General features: G+C 30.3%; 5 protein-coding genes across 10 annotated transcripts; 2 read left to right on the forward strand and 3 right to left on the reverse strand.

Moving 5' to 3' along the window:
• The first annotated feature begins 379 nt into the window (after nt 1-379).
• Nucleotides 380-3323, forward strand: Rabex-5 (Rabaptin-5-associated exchange factor for Rab5). 4 transcript variants are annotated; one of them, XM_076377757.1, is made up of 9 exons: nt 380-645; nt 854-969; nt 1112-1363; nt 1443-1572; nt 1644-1741; nt 1821-2077; nt 2178-2309; nt 2391-2636; nt 2723-3323. In XM_076377757.1, exons 1-9 carry the CDS (start codon nt 467-469, stop codon nt 3113-3115), a joined length of 1803 nt encoding a protein of 600 aa, XP_076233872.1. In that variant the 5' UTR covers nt 380-466; the 3' UTR covers nt 3116-3323. The 4 variants fall into 4 exon arrangements, with proteins under 4 accessions (XP_076233872.1, XP_076233873.1, XP_076233874.1 ...); XM_076377758.1 differs by having other exon boundaries at nt 1115-1363; XM_076377759.1 differs by having other exon boundaries at nt 857-969.
• Nucleotides 3324-3558: 235 nt separating this feature from the next.
• Sicily (NADH dehydrogenase (ubiquinone) complex I, assembly factor 6 homolog sicily) lies at nt 3559-5254 on the reverse strand. Its single transcript, XM_076378200.1, has 4 exons — nt 5004-5254; nt 4521-4743; nt 4019-4414; nt 3559-3949 (listed from the first exon to the last, which is right to left on the reverse strand). Exons 1-4 carry the CDS (start codon nt 5111-5113, stop codon nt 3770-3772), a joined length of 909 nt encoding a protein of 302 aa, XP_076234315.1. The 5' UTR covers nt 5114-5254; the 3' UTR covers nt 3559-3769.
• A 208-nt stretch (nt 5255-5462) lies between these two features.
• On the reverse strand, nt 5463-7802 carry LOC143179080 (guanine nucleotide-binding protein subunit beta-like protein 1). Of its 3 annotated transcripts, none has more exons than XM_076378099.1 (5): nt 7557-7802; nt 6988-7400; nt 6620-6798; nt 6004-6322; nt 5463-5888 (listed from the first exon to the last, which is right to left on the reverse strand). In XM_076378099.1, the coding sequence occupies exons 2-5, from the start codon at nt 7129-7131 to the stop codon at nt 5589-5591; spliced, it is 942 nt and encodes a 313-aa protein (XP_076234214.1). In that variant the 5' UTR covers nt 7132-7400; nt 7557-7802; the 3' UTR covers nt 5463-5588. The 3 variants fall into 3 exon arrangements, with proteins under 3 accessions (XP_076234214.1, XP_076234215.1, XP_076234216.1); XM_076378100.1 differs by lacking the exon at nt 7557-7802 and adding an exon at nt 7401-7503 and having other exon boundaries at nt 6988-7278; XM_076378101.1 differs by lacking the exon at nt 7557-7802 and having other exon boundaries at nt 6620-6835; nt 6988-7030.
• Nucleotides 7803-8545: 743 nt separating this feature from the next.
• On the forward strand, nt 8546-16257 carry Arr (low-density lipoprotein receptor-related protein 6). The gene is made up of 10 exons (XM_076379245.1): nt 8546-8681; nt 9567-10592; nt 10926-11856; nt 11991-12275; nt 12475-12755; nt 12853-13104; nt 13188-14043; nt 14179-14414; nt 14499-15008; nt 15261-16257. The coding sequence occupies exons 1-10, from the start codon at nt 8615-8617 to the stop codon at nt 15632-15634; spliced, it is 4818 nt and encodes a 1605-aa protein (XP_076235360.1). The 5' UTR covers nt 8546-8614; the 3' UTR covers nt 15635-16257.
• A 926-nt stretch (nt 16258-17183) lies between these two features.
• On the reverse strand, nt 17184-26140 carry LOC143179847 (protein decapentaplegic). Its single transcript, XM_076379247.1, has 4 exons — nt 26002-26140; nt 20211-20566; nt 19663-20107; nt 17184-19556 (listed from the first exon to the last, which is right to left on the reverse strand). The coding sequence occupies exons 2-4, from the start codon at nt 20533-20535 to the stop codon at nt 19157-19159; spliced, it is 1170 nt and encodes a 389-aa protein (XP_076235362.1). The 5' UTR covers nt 20536-20566; nt 26002-26140; the 3' UTR covers nt 17184-19156.
• Nucleotides 26141-26148: the final 8 nt, after the last annotated feature.

Consider the following 26148-nt stretch of genomic DNA (forward strand, 5'->3'; position numbering starts at 1 on the left):
TGTGTGTGTGTATCCACTAACTTCACATACTAACAATACAAATATTTTATAATCAACTATTATTGAAAATTTATTAAACAATACAAACTGTAAACCGTACTATAAAAGATAAAAATAAAAGATGAATGGAAATTAAGCATGTAGATTGATGTAGATGGAGGCATGAAGAAGATTTGAAAATGTCCATCATATGAATGTCAATTTTGTGTTTTTAAAAGGAATGTCTAATTTTTTTTATCCAATGTTTATTATAAATATTCTCCTAATAATACTATTTTATATATACATAGCTGCACATAGAAGCATAATTTAATTGGCAGCGGCTTACGCATGCGTTTTCGTGTTTGCCGCATTCTCGAACGAATAATGACTGTATGACTATGAAGCGTCAAATGGGTTACGCGAATAAAATGTAAATTGCATAGGAAAGACAGCTTTAAAATCGTGCGAAAATACGATCGTTAAAATGTATTCAACGAAAACACCTACCTTAAGAATCGATGAGGCTGATTTGAAGTGTAAAAATGGTTGCGGATTTTATGGAAATGCTGAGTGGAAAGGTTATTGCAGCAAATGTCATCGAGAGTATTTACAAAAACAGAGATCACAAACAGAAAGCAATGCTTCTGTTCAGGGATCTGATGTGTACGTCTTTCAATTAATTCATATTAAATACGTTACATTATTTTCAGTTAAAACATTGTTAATTTTCATGTCAATAACATTTGACAGGATATTTGACATAGTTGCCATATCTTTTGTTGATTCAGATATTCATGCCTTTTATTGCTAAATATATTCTAGAATTAAAATAGTATTGTATTGTTAATAATATTTGCTACTACTATTTTAGCAGTTCCACTAATAGGATTACAGTTACTTCCCAACAAAGGTACGAAGAGAAAAAAGTTCAACAAGAAAAAAAGTATAAATTGTTAAATTTATCATTTCGCAAGCCAGCTGCGAAAGGTATGCAATATTAATTTTTCAATATTTTATGTTTGCATTTTAATGAAATTTTCTTGTTCAATTTGAATTCCATTAAGTTTGCCTAATTTCCTTCTAAAATAATTCATTTAGAAACTGTCCTAAAATATTTCATTTTTATAAGAAGCACAAGGATATCAAGAACTACTATATGAATTAACAAAAGACAATCCAGACCTAGAAAAAGTCAAAGCTGAAAATCGTGAACTATTATCTAAAACACCAGTGGAAAGAGATGTTAGAAAATGTATGCATTCTTTCATAATTGATATACTTCAAAATAAAGATGTCAAGAGGATAGAAGAACTTTCAGAGATTACACAGAATTTTTATCAAGTCTTTGCGAAACGTTTAGAGAACAGTGTTAAATATGCAGGTAACAGTAGAAAGATATTAACATAAAATAAAATAATTTGAATATAATAATTATATTAACAATTTTTATATTATTTTAGAATTAACACCAGAAATCAAGGAAAAATTATTAGACTATGTAGAAAGATACACAATGACTTTACTTTATAGAATACTCTTTTGTCCACCTTTTACAAATGATGAAGAAAAGGATTTAGCAATACAGAAAAGGTTTATTTTGCTTACAAGTAAAAATAAATAAATTTCATACAGACAAAAATAAAAATACAATATTTTTCCAGAATCCGTCAATTGAATTGGGTTAGTGGAAAGAATTTAGAATGCAGAATACACGAAACTAGTTCTGAAGTTAGAGAACTAGTCTATAATTCTATAACAGGTTTGTACTTCATTTTCAATTCATACTGTAATTAAAATTTGCTCCAATTAATTTAATTACATTGTTTAAATGGTTACAGATCTTTTAAATATGGATTCTGCAAAAGCTCCTCAAGAAAAACTTTCTTGTGTTATTTATTGTTGTCGCAATATATTTTTAATGTTACAACAGTCTGTGGGTGGACCTGCATCTGCAGACGAATTTCTTCCAGCTTTAATTTTCATTGTTCTGAAAGCTAACCCTGCGCGTCTTAAAAGCAACATTAATTTCATTACTAGATTTTGTAATGCAAGAAGGTTAATGACTGGAGAAGGTGGATATTACTTCACAAATCTGGTAATTTTCATATTTTTATTAAATATACTATTTTTCTATATTATACAAAAAGATCTTCGAACAGTATTGAAATTAACAACAATAATGTACGAATTTTTAGTGCTGTGCTGTATCTTTCATTGAAAATTTAACGGCCGAATCATTAAATATGGATGAAAAGGAGTTCAATGCTTATATGTCTGGAGAGAGAGTACCTGCTAATACTTGGGAATCTGCTCTAATGATTTGTGAAGTAAATATGTTCTTTTTACTTAATTATTTTAAATCAGTTAAGAATCTTATACAATGCATCTTAAATAATTATTTTGTATAGAGTTTGCATTTGATGTGCGAAGACATTACACTTCTTGATGAAATGAAAGCTAATACTGTACAGATACAGAATGAAGCATTGGCTTTGAAAGAAGAAATGATACACTTTCAGGAAGAAATTGAATCAGAAGTAAATGCAGTTTTGGAAAGAACTCCATTGTTAATTACACATAGTCAACGATTGCCTACCAATTTAGATTGTGAAGACATTGAAAGTTATCAACTACCACCTCCAATCATTCCACAAGTAAATTATTTCTCAGTAATAGTTTCTCGTAATTATTTTTAGAAAATGATTTATTGTATGCAATCAATTTTAATAATTGATTACAGGTTTGTTCTACCGTAATTAATAATTCCTCGCAACAAAGTGATGTGAGAACCTCCTTAATAGAAGATTGTGTTACACCATCTCCTACATTTGATTTTCCTTCTTTTATGGGTGATGACAGCTTTGATGTAAGCAAAGCAGAAGATGAAACTAGTCTCATAAGTTTGGACACACAATGCGAGTTTGATACTCAACAAGAAAAACCTACAAGCGATCTGTTGACGTCTACACATTTAAATTTATCCTCAGCAAGAGAATCGGAAAAAGAAGATTATCATGGATTTACTATTCAGGGTTCAAGTATACCTACAATTCCTTGTAATACTGGAGACTTGTCCCTTAATTCTGCAGAAGGAGACACTGAAAGTCATACAAATTATTTTCATAGTGTATAATAAAAAGCTTAACTTTATAATAATAAAATAATATATATATATCTTAAGAAATATTGCTTATATAATGTTATTAATAGAATATATTTACTTGTGATATAAATAATTTAAATTATATTAATCTTATGAACATGCTAATAAAATACAAGAGTTTTTATTTGTAAATTCTCAATTTGATCAAATTAAATATTTGTGTATAAATAAACATGAATAAAAATGATAAGAATTGTAAAGAAATGTATGGCATTAACAAATACATACATATATCTGTTTCGTATGTAAGTATTAAATAAGTAATAATGTGCTGGTTACCATAGTATTACTCATAAATAATCATGAATTTTAATGTCAATAGTATTGTAAATTTTTAACAAGATTATTGTCAGAGATAATGTAAAATAATGAATGCATTGTTTATCTATAAATTTTTTTTTTTTTTTTAAATATACATCGAAATAAATAAAAGAATAACTATAAATATATCTTTAGCATGGAAAAACACAAAACAATTGCACAGGAGTACTAAAATAATATTTACTTCACTTATTGTAGAGCAATTATAATTATAAATATGTACAATGGCTAAAAGTTCATTAATTTTTAAATATGATACATATGTGTACAAAGTGATTTATTTAACAGACTTAGAAATGAAATTTAACGCATCCACTTCCTCCACAACAAACGAAAAGGAAGCAAACTATTTCTCTTTTGGAGTCTTGCATCAAAAATATTGAAGTCTGCTTTCCTTAATTCACTCAAGTAATTTTCCAAACAAACTATTGGTAAGAAAATCAAATTTACTTCTTTTTTCATTTTGGCTTTGAGAGAGATTGCCTAAAAATAACAATGATGTAATGATACAAAATAATTCTATATCTCACTTTATTCATAAAAAATATTTACCTTATCTAAATGTAGTTTTCCACGGGAAGCTACATCATATATCACATTTTGTAAATCTTGACTTGATATATTTTGAAATATAGCCTCTGTAGAAACACCATACTTCATTAAGATATCTTCTGGCAGTGTATTGACTCTGTTTCTTGCATTATAAGGAATTGATCGAATTAGCGTAACAATTCCATGTGATTTGCCCACGTGACTTGCAACATGATCTGCATCAATGTTGATTGTATTACATGCTTCCAATAGTAAGTAATAGATAGAAGAAGTACTATATTCTGCATATTTTTCTATTGCATTTAGGTCAGGAAATGAACAGTTGCTAAGTATTTCTAAACGTGCTTCCATTAAACGTTTGAAGTAATGCTTGGAAAGAGAATGCTTTTGCAGAATCTGTAAATTATCTCATTACAAACAATAGTAGTTCTCTCAGTTATTACTAAATTTCTAGCATCAAATATTGTAAATTAAATAATTAGGAAAAGATATAAGATTATACCTTATGTAATTCCAACATAACAGGACTTCTTGGAGGATTTCCTTTATATGTGTTATTTATTGCATCTGTCCAAAACCTCATTCTCATTTCTCCTATTTTATAATCGTGTACTTGATCTTGTATTTGAGCAACTTCCACATTAAATGCACGAATTGCAAACGCAATAGTTCTAATCTCACTTGGTAGTAATAATGTACATAAAAAGTTTTCATAATCATGTTTTCTGGGGAACATCAATAAAAATAAGACAATGAATTTTTATTATTTCAATCATTTGAAACACATTCTATTTATCTTTTATAGAAAGGTATAGAGCTCCTGATACAATTATTGTAATCTAATACAACTATCTTAATTGACTCTAAGGTGAACAAGGAAATTAAAAGTGAAACAGGTATTATTTTATTGCATTACTGTATTTGAAAAAAAATCTAAATGTTAAAAAATATTATTCATAAATCATGATTCATAATAGCGATGTACCTAACTAATTCCATACAGTATTCACTCGGCGTTTGTTTTTTAGCTACACTCGAGTATTTTGAAACATGTAGTAACACATTTCGTTCAAGATACAATAAACTTCGACTCATAACGAATTTTTAAACGATGTAATAACAATGCAGCTAGAGTTGATCACGTTTTTAATAGATGAAGTTATCTTAGATAAAATTATGCCGGTAAAGTGTTACTTTTTCATAGAGTAGGAACTAAAAAGTGAATGATTATTGTTAGATAGTACTGAATTTAATTTTATACCTGTGTAACTTAAAAGGATGTATATATAACAGTAATGAAAAACTTGGTCTTCAATACAATATATCTCGATCTCAGTTATTTTAGGTTAACTTTATTTACTATTTCTTTTCTAAATCTAAAAAGTATTTCTTTCTTTTCTTGTTTAAGACATTTATAATTATAGTAAAAGTAATACATTTGAAAATCATTTATAATTTTTAGCATTAAACTTTAATTTAAAAGTAATATAAGAATATAAGTAAAAATTTATTTGTATTATACATATATATAAATATATACAAATCTTGTATTATACTTCAGTAGCAAATTTCAATTGTAAATATCCCATAATGCGATGTAACCATCTTTAGCAGCAGTAGCCATCATACATTTATTATTGTACATCTTTATTTTTTGCAATGAAAAAGTAATATCTTGTACTGTATCTCTATGTTGGTCTAAAACAGCTAATGGTTTCAAACTTTTCCAAGAATATATTCTAACTCTACTGTCCCATCCTCCCACTGCCACAATTTTTGCATCAGGCCGTATTGCAATTACAGAAGTACCTGCATTTTTCAATGAAATTTTGTTTTTGTTACATAGTGAGTGATCAGATAAACCAAATACCTATAAATAAAGTATGTACAATTATATTAAATAATATGTATAATTTCTATTATTTCTTTTCTTTTTATAGATACAATTATTTAACACAAACATCAATCTACAGTTATAAATTTACCTGTAGTTGATCAGAGGGATTACCAATAATCCCTTTCATTAAAGTAGTATCAAAATCCAATGCCATTGGACATGTTTCTACAGGCAAAACATCCAAAGTGCTTTTTTGCCTAATGTCCCACAAAATCAGCTTGCCTCCTTCATAGCCAACCAAGATTAATTTATCATTTTTCAATGGCTTAATGACCATTACATCTCCCAGTTTTTCAAACTTAGAAGGGTTTAATTTCAATTCCACGTTAAAGGTATCTGTAGATAACAACCCAACATTGGATTCTTTAATTGGCACAATTATCTCCTTTTCAGAAAATGTTTGAAACCTGTTATAGATAGTTTGTTATATTTAAAAACTATAAGTAAACTGAAGAGAAATATTAGAAATTCATCAAAAGGAGAAAGAATTTACAAAAGATTTGTAATCTTAAAATTAATCTATGTAAACAGTTATTTCATTCAATTTTTATTGTAATATTTTCTGTATACAAGTAATTCATTAACAAGCATTAATTGTTTACATTTACTTTATTTTACTAATAAATATCACATGTGCAATTAAAATAACAGTGACAGAATATTATTCTACATGTATATGCAGATCATGTTTATATGATAAATACCTGCAATAATGATAAAAATCTATATTAACAGATTTAAATGCAGTCCATTCAGATTCCACCTTTTTATATGCAGTTATCAAACCACATTTATGTTGCATAAACAAAGTATCATCACTCAAATTTTGCAAATTTAAACAAGTATCTTGTCCTGACTCAATGCAACATATCTCTCTATGTGTCTTTAACATATAAAATAACTATGTTATGTTTGCAAACCTATACTTTACAATATATATGAATTCAATTACAATATTTAGCTAATACTACACATTTCTATATAATTTGTTATTACAGTTTACAAGTATATCGCATGAAAATATTGATTAAATCTTCATATAAATAAACTGCAATTATTATATTCTATTTACTTGCAAATCCCAAATATGAACACTTCCTTTAGCAGTGCCTGCGTAAAGATGCTCTGTTGTTGAGTTTATTTGAAAAAGAATACAATGAACACAACCCATATCACCACGAAAAAGATATTTTGGATCAGGGCAGGGTACTGCCATTGCAACCAATTTTTTATGATCTGCTTATTATGATACTGAATATTCCTTCATTAATTAATATGTCTTTGAGACATTAGTTTTGAAGAATATTTTTTGAAAATGTATTTTCAAACAGTACTCTCTTCAGAGATTAAGATGCTTTAAATTCTAAATATAAATAGACAAATGAACGCATTTGTTTACTTTTGAATTAATAAGTTAAATTTATCTACATATGTATGTACTGGTATGTACAAACTGTACTACTAAAAGGTTACAATGTTTAATACCTATGGGAAACACCAGAAAATAATTATTATTTAATTTTCTTTATAATCTTATTATTGCTATTTCATTGTATAATAATATACAGTAATTACAAATGTATCTCCGAAAATTAAAAATTTTTGAAAAACAAATAAAATACATATATTGTAAGTACACACGTTATACTGTTGCGTGGCCTTCAGGGATTTTTATTTGGACCCGGGAAGGATTCGTGCCCGTGGAGCGCTAAAGCACTCTGCTCGTAAAGAAATGAAACAAATTTAAACTCAAACTAAACTGTTGTATTTGAACCAAGGGAAAACACGTCTTATCAGTTCACAGGACTGGGACGAAGAGAGCGTACCAAAATGGTTTCTCGCTAAATTTTTATACATGTTTGTTAATTTTTGGTATCTTAGTAACAAGGAACCAATTACATAATTATATTATAATTAATAAACTGCAATTCGTTAAAACTATCGTCAGCATTTATCGATTTCTAGCTTGCGAGTCTTTTACATCTTGGCGCTGGAGATAATTCCTTAGAGAAGGGGAAAAAGGTGAGATTTGAATGTTTAAATAAGTGTTTCTAAGGAGATATTGATTTATTCTTTACTCTGAAATATTCTGTAGAGTAATGTTTATAACTGGTTTCAAGCATATAAACTTATTCCAACTTCACTTTTGACGCCTTCTCTATTACATTCAATTTGAACTTCGCGCCTTGAAGTTAGTGTCACACGTTGTCACACAACAATACTAAACATATATATATATACTACAATTCTCTCTTTTGAAAATTCCCGCCAAAATAAATAAATTACACTTTTTCAATTAGCATTATCGTCTGCTTGTGAACGCTAATATTTCTCTACAAAAAAAGAAATTTTTACATTCTTATGGAAGAAATTAATTAATAATATTATTGTTTAAATGACTAACAATACTAAAATTACTAGCAGAGGATTGCTAGTAATCTTTATTAGAAAAAAAGAATAAATATAGAGCTTGACCAAACGTTATATAGACTTTCCACTCTATGTGAGCAGTCAAGCTTCTTGTAGTTGATGATCTGTTCAGTTTGTTTTCGTGACGTCACATTCAATTAAGCTTCATTGTCAATCGGAAATGCAATGTGAAGATTTGATATGGAAATGTGACGGTTAGTGATAATTGGTTATCAAAACCATGGTGCTTCTAATGGAGCGTCTATTTAGTTTCTATCGGATCTATTAGAATGGCTGTCATCAGTTTAATAATTGTCCTGACGGCGTGCTTTTTCAGGCTTGTTCTCTTCTCAAATGGTAGGCCACATTTATTGTTTTATTTTGACTATGACTTTAGAATGAAGGTTATGTTCTAACTTTCTGCTTGCTATAAAAGTATAAATTAATAATATTATACTTTATTTTTCGTGTTACAATTACATGATAGAATCTTGCTTATCTCGTAGATGATATTCGATGATTATCTATCAGTTCTAGTCATTCTACTCTAATTCTTTGTTACCTTATTTTATTTTATTCTTTTCATTAAATTAACGATTATATTATGATTTTACTGAGTAAAATTAATTAATACAATTATTTTGACATTCATTTGTTAGTGTATAATGCTTTTCACATATTACTATTTGTTGTAACTATGTTGTGGCAACAACAAATTTATATTAGGAACCAGCAAAGGAACAAGCTATCATGTAAAGTAAAAAAGAAACACTCACGTATCTGCTTGATAAATGTGCATTTATTAGATATATGTATTGTGGAAAGATATTATGAATGTTACATTTTTTTCATTCATTGGAAAATGAAAGGAATACATTAAATAGTTGAATATAATGAAAGCCTTGTTTGTTTTGATAGCTGTGAAATGTTTAAAATGTTGCTTTGTTATTATAGGATTAAAACTACATGGGCTATAGATAGTCATTCATGAGTTTTAATTCATATTTCCATCATAGTTAGACTCTATTGCAAAGTAAAAATAACAATTATTGAATCAATAAATCATATTATTATTAAATTTGACTGTTTTGTGAGTATAGTATGAAATGTATTAACATAGGGGATTATTCCTTTCATGTTTATATTATAAATTTGTTCTGTTGCTTCATTAATTGCTGGCAATATAACTATATTGTTTGATAATAGTTTTAATAATTTATGTAATATAAATAATTATTCCAGGATCGCCAACACTTCTCTTTGTGACACAAAAGGATATTAGAATGGCTAATGCTTCTCGCACTAATAAAGTAGCTACTATTATAAAAGATCTCTCAGAGGGTGCTGCTTTAGATTTTTATTTTAAACATGAATTAGTATGTTGGTCAGACAGTGGTTTAGAAATAATTCAATGTGTTCAAACGAATGGCACCCATACTGGTGAAAGAACAGTTGTAGTGAATTCTAGTTTAATATCCCCTGATGGCTTAGCCTGTGATTGGTATACAGGAAAGTTATATTGGACAGATGGTGAAAAAAATAGGATAGAAGTGACCAGTATTGATGGACGACATAGAAAAGTACTTTTCTGGACAGAAATTTATCAGCCAAGAGCTATTGCTCTTGTGCCAATGAAGAGTATACTCTTTTGGACTGACTGGGGAGATGTACCCAAAATAGAAAGAGCTGCAATGAATGGAGATCCAGCAACGAGAGAGGTCATCATTTCTGATGACATATTTTGGCCAAATGGTTTAACAGTAGATTATGAAAATGAATTAGTCTATTGGGTAGATGGAAGACTCAAATTTATTGCAGTAATGGATTATCGTGGGAAAAATAGACGAAAAGTGGTAGAGCAAGGATTAGATTATCCTTTTGCAGTGACATTTTTTGATCATAAATTGTATTGGACTGACTGGAAAACTTGGTGCATCCATTCATATGATGTGCGTCAAAATCAAGCACATCCTAGAGAATTATTGCATGGAGAGTATATTCCTGGGGATATAGAAGTCTGGGATGTTAGGAGACAACCTCATGGATCTCACCCTTGTGAAAAAAATAATGGAAATTGTTCACATTTGTGTCTTCTAAGTATGACAGAACCTGGGTATACTTGTGCTTGTCCTACTGGTGTTAAACTAGTAGACAATTTGACTTGTGCAGAAGGACCAGAAGAATTGCTATTAATAGTACAAAGAAATGAGATTTGTCGGATATCCTTAGATTCCCCTGATTATACTAACTTTGTGTTACCACTAACAGGTATAATGATTTCTTTTTATATTTTCTGTGCTAATAATAATATTTTAGACGCTAAAAATGTAATTCTTTCACAATCTACATTATCATATTTTTACTATAATTTTTTAATAAAGTGTCAAATGACCTGTGTTTATATAACTTGTCTTTTTCTCTATACACAGAATATACTAACAAAATGAGACACTTTGTTATCTAGATGGAAAGCATGAAACTGTTTTATAGCCTCCATAGAAAAGAATGTAAATTGTGAAAGAAACTGTAATAAGGTAGTGTAGCTGAATGCTTTTGTAAAATTGATTTTTTTATGCTTTTTGTCTGTTTTAACAAAACTAGGTATTAAACATGCAATAGCAATTGATTTCGATCCTGTACAAGAGATGCTGTATTGGACAGACGAAGAAGCTTGTGCAATTCGTAGAGCTTCTCTTGATGGTTCTAATCAAGAGAACATTATAACAACTGAAGTGGAAAATCCTGATGGAATAGCGGTTGATTGGTTGGCTCGAAATCTTTACTGGACTGACACTGGAACAGATAGAATTGAAGTAGCACGATTAAACGGTACAAGCAGGAAAGTATTAATAAATGAAGACTTAATTGAGCCTAGAGCAATTGCTCTGGCTCCAGAACTTGGCTGGATGTTTTGGACTGACTGGAATGAGAAACGTCCGAAAATAGAACGAAGTAACCTGGATGGAACAGAACGTATTCTTCTAGTAACTAAGGATATTGTTTGGCCAAATGGAATTGCCTTAGATCTTGCAAGGTGGAAGATTTATTGGTGCGATGCAAAAACGGATAAAATTGAAGTTTGTAACATGGATGGCACGGATAGAAGAGAAGTAATTACAGAAAATCTCCCACATCTTTTTGGACTAAGTCTGTTAGGAGATTATTTATATTGGACTGACTGGCAGAGACGAAGCGTAGATAGAGCCCACAAACTCACGGGCGGTGAAAGAGAAGTTATTGTTGATCAAGTTTCGAATGTTATGGGTTTAAAGGCTGTACATCTAGGAAAAGTTAATGGTACAAATCCTTGTGCAAGAAACAATGGAGGATGTAGTCACTTATGTTTAAATCGTCCAGAAAATAAATATGTTTGTGCTTGCCAAATTGGATATGAGTTAACAAAGGATAAAAAAACTTGTGTTGTCCCTGATGCATTTATGTTATTTGCGAAAAAAGAAAATATCGGAAGAATCAGCATTGAAAATGCAAATAATGACAATATTATTCCATTAACGGGTGTCAAAGATGCAAGGTAAATTTTGTAAGTCCACATTAAAAATTTGAGTCATAGTATTAATAAGGATATTATTAGAAATATTAAATGGAACGCGTTTAAAATATATTTTAATACAAATTTATTAATTCAAAATATTTTATTTATATCAGCGCCTTGGATTTTAACATAGCAGACAGTCGTATTTATTGGACTGATGTTAAATTAAAAACAATTACAAGAGCCTTTATAAATGGTTCTGATATGGAAAGAGTTGTTGATCTGGGTTTAGAAACACCTGAAGGTTTAGCAATAGATTGGATTGCTCATAATTTATACTGGAGCGATACAGGTACTCGAAGGATAGAAATGGTTCGATTAGAAGGCTGTAGCAGAAAAGTTCTTGTATGGAATAATATTATTGAACCTAGATGTTTGGCTCTTGATCCTGGAAGAGGGTAATTATAGCTTTTAAATTTTTATAGACACAAAATAATTCTTTTGTAATGTAGGAGTAATCTTCTCGTGGATAATTTTAGAAATTTCAAATAAATAATACCGTTTTTTTGTATTTTATTATATATGTAATTAAAATGTTTATTTTAATATATACAAATGTATAACAAAAATAGTATTTCAAAAATTGAACTCTTCTAGCCACATGTATTGGACAGAATGGGGAAGTTCAGGTAGTATAGAGAGATCATACTTAGATGGTACAAATCGCGAAATAATACTTTCGAACATCGGAAGAGCAAATGGTTTAACAATTGATCATTCAGCGCGAAAATTATACTGGGCAGATTTACACACTCCAGCTATAGATAGCTTCGATTTACGTACAAGAAAAAGAACTGCAATTATAACTCAAAATATTGTATATCCATTTAGTATTACTCAATATCAAGACTATATTTACTGGACAGATTGGAATACAGGTAAAAAATATATACAAATATCGATTAATAATTTATTATATTAATATTTTGATAGATTCTATGTTATGTGTAATTAAAATACTCCTTCGATTAACAGGCGACATAGAGAAAGCTAATAAAACGACTGGTGCAAACAGAGTGAAGATACATAATAAATTAGAATCTGTGACGGATTTACTAGTTTTTCATGCTTCTAGACAAGCAGGATGGAATCCCTGTGCAATGAATAATGGAAACTGTAGTCATCTTTGTATTGCTTTGCCGGGAGACAATGAAACTGTGTCTACTTCTTTTAAATGTGGATGTCCTACTCATTATAATTTAGCAGAGGATAATAAATCTTGTATTGGTTAGTATATTGAAAACTTTTATAACTATAGCTATTGTCTAAAAAATGTTTAAAATATCTAACTGCTATTGTTTCTTTTATAGCACCAAAGAACTTCATGATGTACAGCTTACGCAATGCAATTTTTCGCTTCCTTCCTGATACCAATGATTGTCCAGACATTGTTTTACGAATTCAAGGTTTAAAAAACGTACGGTCTATAGAATTCGACCCTGTAACTCAACACATTTATTGGATAGATGGTCGAACTTTATCTATAAGAAAAACTCTGGAAAACAAAACACATTCGAGTATAATGGTATCTGGGAGTTCTGGACATCCTGTGGATCTTGCTTTAGATCCCTTGGGAAGGTTGCTCTTCTGGTCTTGCGCTATAAATGACGCTATCAATGTTACGAAACTTGACAATGGCTCTGCTCTGGGTATCGTAGTTAAAGGCGACGGAGAAAAGCCAAGGAATATTGCAATACATTCTGAAAAGAGATTACTTTTCTGGACAGACATTGGAAGAAAGATGAGAGTAATGCGTAGCAAAATGGATGGAAATGAAAGAGCTGTAATCGCAAGTGATCTTGAACAGCCAACAAGTATCGCAGTTGACACGATCTCAAATATTGTGTATTGGGCACATGGAAACCGAATTGAATATGCAGACTTCGATGGAAATAATAGGAGAATTTTAGTTTCACCTGTTTTACAGGGTTCGACTGTTTATTTAACTGTGTTCTATGACTACATTTATTGGTTCGATAGAGAAACATCAAGTTTAGAACGTGTTAATAAATCCGGAAATGGGAGAAAAGTGATTATGAATAAAATACTTTCGGATTTAATTACTGTAAACACTCCACCAGATGACATAATGAAAACTCACATTTGTAGTCCCTTTCGAGATTATGGGGGATGCTCCCACTTTTGCATTGGAACTACTTCATCCAAGTAAGATACAAATTCAAACTGTCATACAGTTTGAAAAATGTTTTATTATAAAAATTAGTATTATGGCTCAATATTTAACAACGAATGTACATATAAATTTTATATGCCTTAACCAAATTTACAAATTACTTTCAGATGTTCTTGTCCAAAGTCTTTGGTTTTATCCGAAGATGAGAAAACTTGTAGAGCTGCGCCAGCTTGTGGAACAGATCATTTTACCTGTGCTGCTCCTAGTTCTGCAGTTGCGAAAGATTGTATACCTGCAACATGGAAATGCGATGGCCAAACAGATTGTCCCGATGGGAGCGATGAATTGGGATGTCCAGCTTGTAGTCGTGAACAGTTCAAGTGTCAAAGCGGTCATTGTATTGGTAAGAATATAAAAAAAGCCAGCTTTATTTTGTTAATAAAAACTAAGAGAGCTATGATTCATAAAAAATTGTTTCATTTGTAAGATATGTCTTGGGTATGCGATGGAACAGCACAGTGTCACGATGGTCTAGACGAAGCTCACTGTTGCCGCCCAGACCAATTTCGATGTACTGGAAATGGCGTTTGCATATCTGGTTCAGCTCTTTGTGATGGTTGGGAGGATTGTGCTGATGGCAGTGACGAACTAGCATCTTCTTGCATACCTCCGAACAACCCTCGACAAGAAAACAATTCGTTAGAAGCAGGAAAAATTACCTACGTTATTGTATCCATTGGAGTGACTGCAACGCTCGTTGCAATCGCGTTTGGATTGTATTACTGTAGAAGGAAATTAACAAATAACGAGGAATTGCCTGACATTTTACATGACTCTGCCGGAGATCCTTTATCACCGAAACCAGCACGATTAGCGAAACCTATGTTCACACAGAAGAACTGTCGAAAGGACTTGAAAATGGGAATGGAAACTGTAAGAATGTCAATGTTAAATGGTAGCAGTATTGGATCAAGTTATGATCGAAGTCACATCACTGGTAAGTCTTTTCTTTTTGTGCGCGGCATGTATGCAAAAACAGTTTTTTATATATTTCGTATTTCTGTAATAACAGAAGAATGTGGAAATAGAATTATTATCCCATTTAGATAAAAAAGAAAAGTACTAAAAACTGTATAAGTGAAAAATCTGAAAGAACTAGAATTTCTGAAAGTTTTAGACCAGAACCTCCTCTTAACAACAATTATACTAACATATTTCGAAATCACAATAATGCAAATTAAACTTCAAGGTGCATCAAGTTCAACTCGAGGCAGTTCTGCTGGGGGTTATCCCCAAGAAACATTAAATCCTCCTCCGAGCCCAGCAACGACAGCTAATTCTACCAGGTGCTCAAGCAGCAATGCATCTAGATATAAACCTTATAGACATTATAGAAGTATTAATCAACCTCCGCCTCCAACTCCTTGCAGTACGGATGTATGTGATGAGTCAGATAGTAATTATCCAGCAAGATATAGATATGAAACTGAACCATTTCCTCCACCTCCCACTCCGAGGTCTGTTTACCAGAGTGATGCAGGAATTAGTTGTCCTCCATCGCCCAGTTCAAGATCCTCTACATATTTTAGTCCTCTTCCACCACCCCCTTCTCCTGTCCCATAAATTTATTACAATGTTTTAGTATTTTATTTTTTAAGCAAGCATACTTTTTTAAGAATTTTTAAGGATTCTAAAGGAACGTGATAGTTTTATTATACTATTCGTATTTTTATTAGAAAAAAAATTGTTGTTAGTATTCAAAATTTCAAAAAGTGAATACTGGAAAATTTTTATTTATTCATATTTATAAGTTAAACGAGACACGGAAGTAAATGTTCAACTGCATGATGAGATTTTTTTAACTATAACTTTTAAAAAGTAAGACTAACGCAACGAAAGAGATTTTTAGAAATGCATTTTTTAACATGGTTAAATCTGTTCGTAATATTATTTACATGTGAATAAGTTTCTCTATGAATAATTTTTGTAAAGAAGTTCGTACCATTGTGCCTATTAACTTTGTAACATAATTATAAGTGATTTAATCTTAAGATATTGTAAATATTGTAACAATGTATAAAAATTGTATATGATTTGTAGTCGTCGCGATACAAATTGTTTAAAAAGGGATACATTTTTGTATCTATACCACTTTTTAGGTACTTGATTATTATACACTTGCTCTAACTGTATACGTATAATATGCTATACGAGAACATGATTTTATAACTACAACCAAAACATATCAAAATCCATAATACAAATTAAAGTAAACATAATAATCGTTAAGAAAAATCTTTCTAAATAAGTAGAAAAATTGAAAATTATTTCTAATAAGATTGAAATCAAAATAATAGTAATGGAAATATAGCGATTAAAGTAAATATGCGGAAAATGTCTAAAATGTGTTCGTAGGATGTATAACATTTTTTAAAGTTTTGCAGCGATCATGGAAAATCTATAGCATTTATTTGCATTTTTATGTAAGTGTTAATGAGAAGGTGAAAATTAACGAGTTGTAATTTTAAATTATTAAGTAAACATTAAACATTACTGTTCCTGCAATTTATAATCGGATTGTGCCATACAAGATTCAAGGTGATTAGCGAATTAAACACAAAATTCAAAATTGCTGTGTATGCGAAACGAACAGCCTACTGTATTTGTGGAAACATGACTTGTACCTCGCACAGCCATTATACAAGCCTTGAATATGTAGATTTTCTATTAAATTATTCTCGTTTAGCATTAAAGACTGAAATAATTCTTCTATATTTTTTTTACATTTGCAATGAAAAGTGCATTGTCCTATGTATGTAGTATAATTGTATAAAGAAATAAAACTTTTGTTACATATTTTATATAACACTTGTTATTCCGCATATTATATTATACGGTGATGGACAAAAGACTGTCTTTAAAAGAGAGATCAAGATTGAAAAGATCACTGTTATCAGTACAAGGTAAAATATTTAGTATACAATTTTTTAATACCTATATATACAAATACAAATTTTTAGTTTTCTTTTATCTATCACTGTAAACTTCAAAAGTGTAAAAAGAAATAAGTTATCAATCAATTAGTCGAATCCGATTCTTTCTTCCATTAAGTTCCTTCTTCGTTTGCATAGGACTATCATTTATTTGTTCTGTCTAAGTACAAAAACATAAATGTAATTTAACATGACTATTTATTAAAATTTGTTTACTATTTACACACGCAATATCTGTGTACAATCGAAGAACGTAAAAATAGCAATAAAAACATCGAATAAAATACTACGTATTCTAATGCAATATACAAACGCACTATTTACATTGGTCCTTTTTTTATTTCTACCTATTTTACAGATTTTACAGGCTGACGCGCGCCATTAACACGTACAATTCTTAACGTCCTTTTTCTTTCTATTTTGTTGTTTGTACAAATATACATATGCTTAAATTTCATTGCTAACAGAATAAATAATCGTTCTTTAAGCAGGTACGGTTTATTTTTGACGGCAGGAATCAATTATGTATTTAAAAAATCTTATCTACAAATTTGACCTGTTGTTAAATTAAGTTTAAAACTTTTCACGAATCTAGTTCAAAGCAATTGTCAAAAATTAATATAAGAACAAAATAGATCAATATAAAAAATATGTATAAATAACAGAAAATGAATTTTTTATAATATATGAAACATTACACATTTTATATATGTGTAATATTCATTAAAATATTAATATTAAATGTTTCTCTTTCTTATGAACTGCTTTGAAAATTTCATATTATCTAAAAAGTTAAAAACTATATCTTTGTTATCTATAATAAATTTTACACTCGTGCAAATACTGCACTGAAGTTTAAAAAATGTTATAAGTCTGATGTCTTAGCATCTAATTCCAATGAAACTACAAAATTCAAAATTGCTGTGTGCAGCCCCTTAAAATACATTGTATCTTAATATAAAATATTGTATCTTAAATAAATTAGATGAGATGAAATAGAAAATATTGTTCTGTTATCTCTACACATGTTTTAAAAAAAAATTAATTATTAAAACAATTTGTAGTATATCTGATGGTATCTTATTAATATAAATTCTTTATTCAGTGTAAATTTTAAATAAAATATATCAAATAATATTCCAATTATGAAAAAAGGAAAGAATACTTTCATTATTTTCATATGAATATTAATCTAATACAAAGAATGTTTTAAATCACTGCAACATAATTGACAGAGAAACAGTTTAGAGATAAAATGCAAAAACAAATAATCGCAGAAAGATTTAAAAACAATTGCAATTATCAAATTAAATGTTATAGAGAATTTCATAATTAAGGGCGGATTTAGGATTATCTATTAAAATTATATTATAGTGTGTTTCCTTGCCGTCAATAGAAATCGATTATATTTGTTCAAATAAAATTGCTTTATCTAAACAACCAAAAATCGATTTATCGGTTAATTAATAACCAATACCAACAACTACAATGATTAATTGTTTTAGAAATGTTCCCAATAAGAGGAGTACTTAAAATTTTGGCGCGCGTGTTTACCTCGATTTGAATCCTCGTTTAAAAATGTTTTCCCTTTCTCGAATATAAACCACAAAAAATAAGGCACAAATACAAACAAGGATTAAAATCTGAATTGCCTAACACTGTCTTTTTCAATTCTTTGTCATCAACTAATTTGATTATGTGCGTAACAATTATAATCGTTGTATTTAATAATAATAATGACTTTATATATTTTTTTTTCATGTACATACAAATTGGAATAGTTCAAAATATTTATATCAAAATATTTTATTGTCTCTATCTAAATCTTTTATCGATCAATTAATAAATCAAATTTTCGATATATAATACAAATCTTCATACTTCCCTCTATTTCATTCATAGAAAACAAGCTTCCGATTTGAATAAAAAGTTGGAGATTCAGATTTTTAACTGTGCCTTAATCATACAGACGCACAATGAACATCTTATTGTACCCTCAAAAGGTAGCTTCGTCTATTAGCCATTCCATATTATAAAATCTGTACTCATCATTTAGTCATTTTACTAATGCCATTTCGACCATTCTGACTTTTTACTATGTATAAAACTCTCTTCATTGTCACAATATTTCACTAAACCAGTCCATAAATGGTCAACGGCATCCACATCCAAGAACAGCCATGTCCTGATAATTCTTCAAAACCACTTTATTCTCTTCATCAAGATAAAGCATGGATATTGAACTTAGCGCAGTAGGTACACAGCAAGCTTTTGGTACCATGCTTGGCTTCGTTGAATAAACCAGATTTTGCACGATCGCATGATTAGTAGAGTTTAAATGGTCTGCCAGAGGGAAAGGGCAATCACCGTGACAGTAAAAAGCATCATAACCAGGAGGGGCAACAATCCAATCATTCCAACCAACATCCGCAAAGTCAACGTAAAGCGGATGTCGTCTGCAATTCTCACGGCCATCTTTTCGACGATTCTTACGAAGTGCTGCTCTTCTAGCGCGACGGTCCATTATTTGACTTGCAGAAGACATTTTATACCTGTACATTTATAAAAGAAATTATTAACGTATAATATTTTATCTAAATGTAAAGAATATATAACTAGAATTTATTTAGTATTATTTGCTAAGCTGACAGTTCATACCTGCCATCATCTGTGTATGTAAATAACATTGGTCTGCTAACAACCCATGTGTCGTTCCTTTCATTTACACTCCTTTTTAAACGTATATGCTCCTGTTTGGTTCCACGTACATGTACCAAGAGCCCATGATTATTCTTGGGATCTTTTATCCACCTCTCAACAGCTGGATGTACATCCAAACTAACTGTGCCATTTTTTCTAGTATCTATTGGTTTACTATCAATTAAACGTAGCAGTGGAGGCTTGTGTCCTTTTGTACCAGGACGTAAAATGTCGTATACAAGTATTCTACCCAGCTTTGGGGTGGAGTCTTCTTCACTTAAAATAGGTACACGAGAAAGACTCAATTCTGCAGCTTGTAACTTTTCCTCTGTGGGTATACTGCTTAAGTCAAAAGAGAGACGAAAACGATTTGGGGACTGAAATTTATGATCCAGGTCAGTCTCTATATTAAAAAGAAAAATCATGTTATTATTAATAATTTTAGACTATTTAGATTATTGTAATTATTGCTAGTATATGCAGTAATTAAAGTGAGTAATACCTACCAACATGAGAAAAGGAGCGGACTGTATTAGCAGATCTTGCATGAATTCCTGGCTTAGCAATATCAGCCATGCCAATAGTATTTTGTTTAACAAAAAGATTCTTTAATGATTCTGGAACATAAGCTGGTCCTTGTGGCTTTGGCCTTTTTGTGAAACCAAGAAGCGAAAGAAGGCTAGCCTCCATTCCAGCAATTGCTTGGTCACGTTCACTGATGAAGTGTTTGGCAGTGTCAGAATGCAAGTGGATATGAACGTTTGCTTTGGTAGTTGCCAGCAGCAAGCCTGCTGCGACTAAAACCAATCTCAGTGGCAGCAACATGCGCATTGTGATGTCGTTGCTCACGGATGTTGCCTCCCTAATTAAAAAACAATTAATTCAAATTAAATATTCAAATTAAAAATAAATCACATTAAATAACAATTATTTAACAATTATATACAACTATTATTTATTTTAATCTTAATTATAGATGTACTGTCATATTCATATGTTAATATTGAACAAATAATTAATAAGTTAAATATGAAATTTGAAAAGAAATTCGAAAGGTAGAAATTATTTTATAAAGTAAAATTATGATAATTAATAGAGATTCTTATGTAAAAGTGTATAACATATCAAAAATTAAATAAATCTCACAATATTTGGATTTATGAAAATAGGAATTTGTATAAATGTTCACAGTCTAACTATAAGCATAATTTTAAAAAATTGAAATTTTAAAACTTAAATAATTTTAATACTTTCAAAAGTATTAAAACTATAATTTTTTAACTTTTTTATTTGAAATGATTAATTTTACTAGCTCTAAACTGTATTGTTAGAAAATGTTATGCATACTTATTAAGAAATTATTTATTCGTTCATTAGGTAATATTTAAATATATATATTTGTTCTATATCAAATTCAGTTAATAAGTGTCCTAAATTTTATTAGACATAAAAAAGAGATCGGACTTATTTAATGATAAAATGAATTTGAGAACCACTGAGACAGACTCGCAGTCTATTAAAGACGGAGATGAAAGCAGTGCCAAGCTGTCTGCTACTGAGTGATTGAGAGATTAACTTAATCGCGGATTTTCAACGCATGCGTGCCCAAGAACATGGACTTATTTTGTATACAGAAAAACTGAATCATAATTTGGACGAAAACAAAAGAAACTATTCAATAGAATAATACATTCTATTACTATATATTATCTCATTATTATCTAAAATAAGAAACAATTCTTTACAGAATTATTTTACTATAAAATAATTATTGACACTTTTAATTTAAAAGTAAAACTAAACATCAAATTAATACTCAAATTCAAGATTTTATTTTTTTTATATATATATATATATTACAATCACTTTTCTACAAAACAATATTTTTCTATTTATAGAATATTTAAAATATGCAAGAAACTACAAAATGTATATAATATGAAAAAATATACAAACTATTTAAAGCGAATATTTTTTATTATAATATTTAAAAAGGATAGTATCGATTTATAGCAATATAGTACCATGTTTTTAGAGTTTAAAATAATATTCTACGAAATTTCCGTAAAATTGTATTAGTGGAAGGCTGCTAAACTGCATAATCACGTATTTCTCCCCCTCCCGCCATTTTACGCGCAGAACCGCCTACATGCAAGTCGCGCGTAGAGAATGAAAATTATTAAATAATTCACTGTTGAACCTGTTTTCACTGCAACGCTCGATTATACGCGGCCCTGTCCGAGAGTGAAAATACGTTTGTCTTTCTCTCTTTGTCCCTCATCGAATCTCTAAGAATGTTATGACATTTCCCAACCAAATTATACTTCATACAGAAAAGTGAACATAATCTGTCGTTTTTTATACTCTTAAAATACCGAAATATTGAAAGTTTAATTGTAAAAAAGACCTCGAAACGATCTAGAATTTCGGAATTCTAGTATACGTTATTTCACTACATCCACTCGTGTTTGCTAATAATTAATTTCCATTAGAAAAGCGAACGTAAACGTAGAATTGGAATCTGTGTTAATTTTATTACGTTCGTGTAAACACGCTCAAAGTGATACGAGAAAGGCAGATGTAATTCTTTCGTTAGGCCACTAGCGACTTTTCAATCGCTGCGACTAAAAAGTTGTCTAATAAAATAGTTACCCACTACTTGGAATTAGACTCTTACTGAGAACACTATTCAATTGCTATTGAATACAATAAAAAAAATTCTATTGATAATTAGTTTACAAACTAGTGTCATTTCTATGAAAAACAGTAAACGAATCTTTGATAGAACAAACAATAAAAATGAAATATAGAAGAAAAGCTTCCTTTCATGGAAATATATATATTTATCAGAAAATACGTGGCTGCCATGGCATATTTTCTTCAGGAAAGATAATTTCTGGAGGACATGATTCTTTTCTGATCCTTACTAGCATTTTTCAATAGCTGAGTCATTCACAGGCCAAACTGATTAACTTTACTTTTTGAATTCTTTTGAATTGTAGTATTAAAGCACTTGATTGATTCTTAACTTCTTCTATTCAACCCTTTTAGTACCCTGCAAGTTTTCCGAGTACTACCCAGAAATACCTTGAGAAATATGCATTTTTGGAAATTTTTACTAAATTAACACATTCCCCTAAACTTGGTAAAATATACTCGATTCGGTAAACGTATTTTCCATTATAGAAACTTATTTCATACAAATAAAGCGTTACTACGTATGTTTAAATTGTATAAAAATATTAAGCCAAGATATCCGCTCTGACGTATTAAAAGGGTTGAAATAAATACAAAAATATTTTTTCTTGAAGTCAATCGATTTGGCAAATGTCGAAAGCACTGTCTGCCTGAAAACAACAGTAAAAAAAATTTAAGAAAGTCATCGATACGACTAAAAAGTCGCATGTCACGCTTCCTCGTGAGAAACAATAGAATCCATTCCAGGTAACTAAATAATTGCCCAACCGAAGTTGCTAGTGCGCATCTAGCCTTAACGTGTTGCAGGAATGCACGACCACCCGAAATATTCCGGCATACCTAAACGCGAAGCTAACTGAAAGCTATTAGGTTCATACTTAGGGAACCATTCCGCTTCCAGGAACCAAAGTTTCTACCTGCTCCCTAGAAAATAATTCAACCGTTTATATCCTGTCTGCCTTTTTGACTCTTTAACTTCTATTGGCTTAAAAAATAACTTAGAGAATGTTCGACAAAAGGACACTAATAATATTTCTTTAAGTGATTTATAAATATCTTATTAAGACAATACGATTCTTGACGAATGAATGCTATTATCAATGTTAATACAAATTTATGAGTTTCTATCTGTATAAAGAGATAGAAATTACACGCGAATTTGTATGAAAGATGTGGGAAACATCAAAACAAAGGTTTAATGTTATTTTAAATTATAAATAACAGATATAAAAATTAGTGTCGAATCATAAATATGTAGGTTGCATGAAAGTAGAATGAATTGAAAATATAGGTACTCGTTATAGATTTAGTATGTCCAGTATTTCAGGCTGAATATTTTGAAAATAAATTAATAAATAATATTCTATAGTAGTTCAATTTCTCGTGATTTCTTCTAAAATATATGTAGCAAAAAGACAAGATTGTATGATTCAATTTAAAAAACGTAAGGTGACCTTGAGTTCCCCACGAAAAAAAGAGTATTTTCGAAATGTTCATTATAGTTACAGATTGTCCACTCAACATCAAAGATTGCCATTGTAGTACATGAAAAGTAATAGAATAACGACTAACTGTACGGAAAGAATTGTGATAAGTGCTGTCTGTAAATTTAACGAAATCGTAGAAAATGCTACCAATGAATGGTGTTATTCATAAGAATAAATTGAACGTAGGTGGTTCCTTTCCCTTAAAAGTGAACGTAAAAGTCCCGCTTTGTGTTAAAACAATATCAATCGCGTATTTCCGTTTCCGTTAAATTATTAACTAAATCGTTGAAAGAATGATTAAGTCACGAACAATCAAAGTTTTCAATATCCGATGTAATATTAAAATAACTTCTGAAACAACAAATTGAAAATTGCATCGAAAACAGAAATCCCAAGTAAACTGGAATGGAATAAAATAAATCTCTCTTACGTTCCTTAAATTGAACTTCATAATTTCATCAAGATATTATTTTCCCAAAAATCTCGATTAAAATCTTTATTATATGTATATTACTTATTCTACGAAGTTATGTTGCTTTGAAGATCATAAAAATTAAAAGATGGAAGAATAAAAGATTATCAATGTTTATACAGTAGTTATAGATTGTAAACTACATATAGAGATGGACAATATTTTATGTAGGCAACGAAAGACAAATAAAAATAATGAATAAATTTCTATTCTTGAATTTATTCGAATAATTATATTACATAATTTATTTAAAATAGATCCAACTCTGATTACGTAGAGAGTTTGCCCATCCTTGAAAGAGTTACTGTTAATTTCATTATTGGTACAAGATTCTTGTTGTAAATAAACCAACTTGCTCTCAATGATTTATGCACTATTACGATGAAATATAATATTTCGGGATACTGTGCAGAGCGTATAAACGTGGTTATCGATCAATTCGTGTTCGTTCGATTTGTTTTTCCATGATCGAGAAAACAGCGGCGGAGCGCAAGCGCCGATATATCCTGTTTAAGGAGGGAAACCACTGCAACGGATTGAAAAGAATCAAAAAATTTCATTTTGTCAATTTTTAATATTTGAAACTTCAAACATCATCCTTTGAAATACATAAATAAGTTACAGAAGTTTTATCAGATTTAGCGTAATGCGTAATGCGTAAGTGGTCGCTTTAAACTTTAAACGCGTTTTTCTCGAAACCATGTTCTTCAAACAGGGTAGATCAGTAACTCAATTAATATTCATCTGATTTACTGTAAATTTTAGATAGCAATTTGTAATACTATTCCTTTCAGTTGCACCTAAGGAATTTTCGACTGAATAAGTAGTTCCTACATAATGTTAGAAGAAATTCTGATTTTTTCCTTTTCTATTCGAAGTTCTAGCATTTGATAACAAACTGCGTTTTTTTCATCAGTACGTGCATTTGAAGCTACTGTCTCACAGTTTAAGAAAATGACATGATTCTTTATTTCAGAACTTGCAGTAAAAATTAAACGTCCGTTTTCAAGAAATTTTTGGAAACTTCGCGCTAGTTCCTACTCTGTAGCCGAGAGTCAACCTAACCCAAGTTCTCCTTATTTTTCAGGAGAGCAGGAAAACAAACATCACTTATTTAGTAGTTTATACTATTAAATCTCCTTCACTTATAACCTAAATAGATTCCCTTGATTCTAATAAGATGAAGAGGAAGCAATAAGATGCTACTAAAGCTAAATTAAAAAAAAAACAGGCTCAGATTAATCTGCTTCTCAGATGCAACACTATGATTGCAACAATGACTATTTCTCTATGAACCTTTCAGAAGAAGTAGCTCAAGAAACATACTTTTCGAAAGCATTAAAGATTCTCCACGAAGAATTCCAAATTTGCTCCTATGAATATTCTTGAAAATAGCCTTTATTTTTCTCAGCGGTTTCCCCCCTTAACTGAGATATCGCACAATTTCGTCGAAGGAATGCGGCACGGATAGAGTAAGGATACGTGGTGTCGAGTAGTGTACATAAGCAGCACGTCATCGTCTAAAATAATCGGGCCAGCCGCGATCGGGCGAACCTACTGCCTCGAACCAATGGACAACCACGCGTTCTCCCGTTGCGAGGCGGATGATCGCGGCTCGGCCCCGCGAGAGCCCGAACTCACCTGAGCTAATCGTAAGTCCGTCGTACGAGGAGCCACGACATTTCAACGAGCCCATGTAACCTTAATCGGTCACTGTTGTCTCAAAACCTCGCCCCCGGGAGACCACTGTATCGATACATCGATGTCGGTGCTCTCCGTCGCGCTGTC

The sequence above is a fragment of the Calliopsis andreniformis genome, chromosome 5, assembly GCF_051401765.1.
Source record: "Calliopsis andreniformis isolate RMS-2024a chromosome 5, iyCalAndr_principal, whole genome shotgun sequence".
In the NCBI taxonomy this organism is placed as follows: Eukaryota; Metazoa; Arthropoda; class Insecta; order Hymenoptera; family Andrenidae; genus Calliopsis; species Calliopsis andreniformis.

Coding starts and splice junctions, on each gene's coding strand:
- Rabex-5 (XM_076377757.1), top strand. CDS start 467: ATGTATTCAACGAAAACACCTACCTTAAGAATCGATGAGGCTGATTTG. Junction 970..1,111: donor TCGCAAGCCAGCTGCGAAAG/GTATGCAATATT, acceptor CATTTTTATAAG/AAGCACAAGGATATCAAGAA. Junction 1,364..1,442: donor GAACAGTGTTAAATATGCAG/GTAACAGTAGAA, acceptor ATATTATTTTAG/AATTAACACCAGAAATCAAG.
- Sicily (XM_076378200.1), bottom strand. CDS start 5,113: ATGAGTCGAAGTTTATTGTATCTTGAACGAAATGTGTTACTACATGTT. Junction 4,415..4,520: donor TTATGTTGGAATTACATAAG/GTATAATCTTAT, acceptor GATAATTTACAG/ATTCTGCAAAAGCATTCTCT. Junction 3,950..4,018: donor GAAAACTACATTTAGATAAG/GTAAATATTTTT, acceptor TGTTATTTTTAG/GCAATCTCTCTCAAAGCCAA.
- LOC143179080 (XM_076378099.1), bottom strand. CDS start 7,131: ATGGCAGTACCCTGCCCTGATCCAAAATATCTTTTTCGTGGTGATATG. Junction 6,799..6,987: donor TTCATATTTGGGATTTGCAA/GTAAATAGAATA, acceptor TATATGTTAAAG/ACACATAGAGAGATATGTTG. Junction 6,323..6,619: donor GATTTTTATCATTATTGCAG/GTATTTATCATA, acceptor TATCTATAACAG/GTTTCAAACATTTTCTGAAA.
- Arr (XM_076379245.1), top strand. CDS start 8,615: ATGGCTGTCATCAGTTTAATAATTGTCCTGACGGCGTGCTTTTTCAGG. Junction 11,857..11,990: donor ACGGGTGTCAAAGATGCAAG/GTAAATTTTGTA, acceptor TATTTATATCAG/CGCCTTGGATTTTAACATAG. Junction 13,105..13,187: donor GGATAATAAATCTTGTATTG/GTTAGTATATTG, acceptor TTTCTTTTATAG/CACCAAAGAACTTCATGATG.
- LOC143179847 (XM_076379247.1), bottom strand. CDS start 20,535: ATGCGCATGTTGCTGCCACTGAGATTGGTTTTAGTCGCAGCAGGCTTG. Junction 20,108..20,210: donor CCGCTCCTTTTCTCATGTTG/GTAGGTATTACT, acceptor TTTTTAATATAG/AGACTGACCTGGATCATAAA. Junction 19,557..19,662: donor ACATACACAGATGATGGCAG/GTATGAACTGTC, acceptor ATAAATGTACAG/GTATAAAATGTCTTCTGCAA.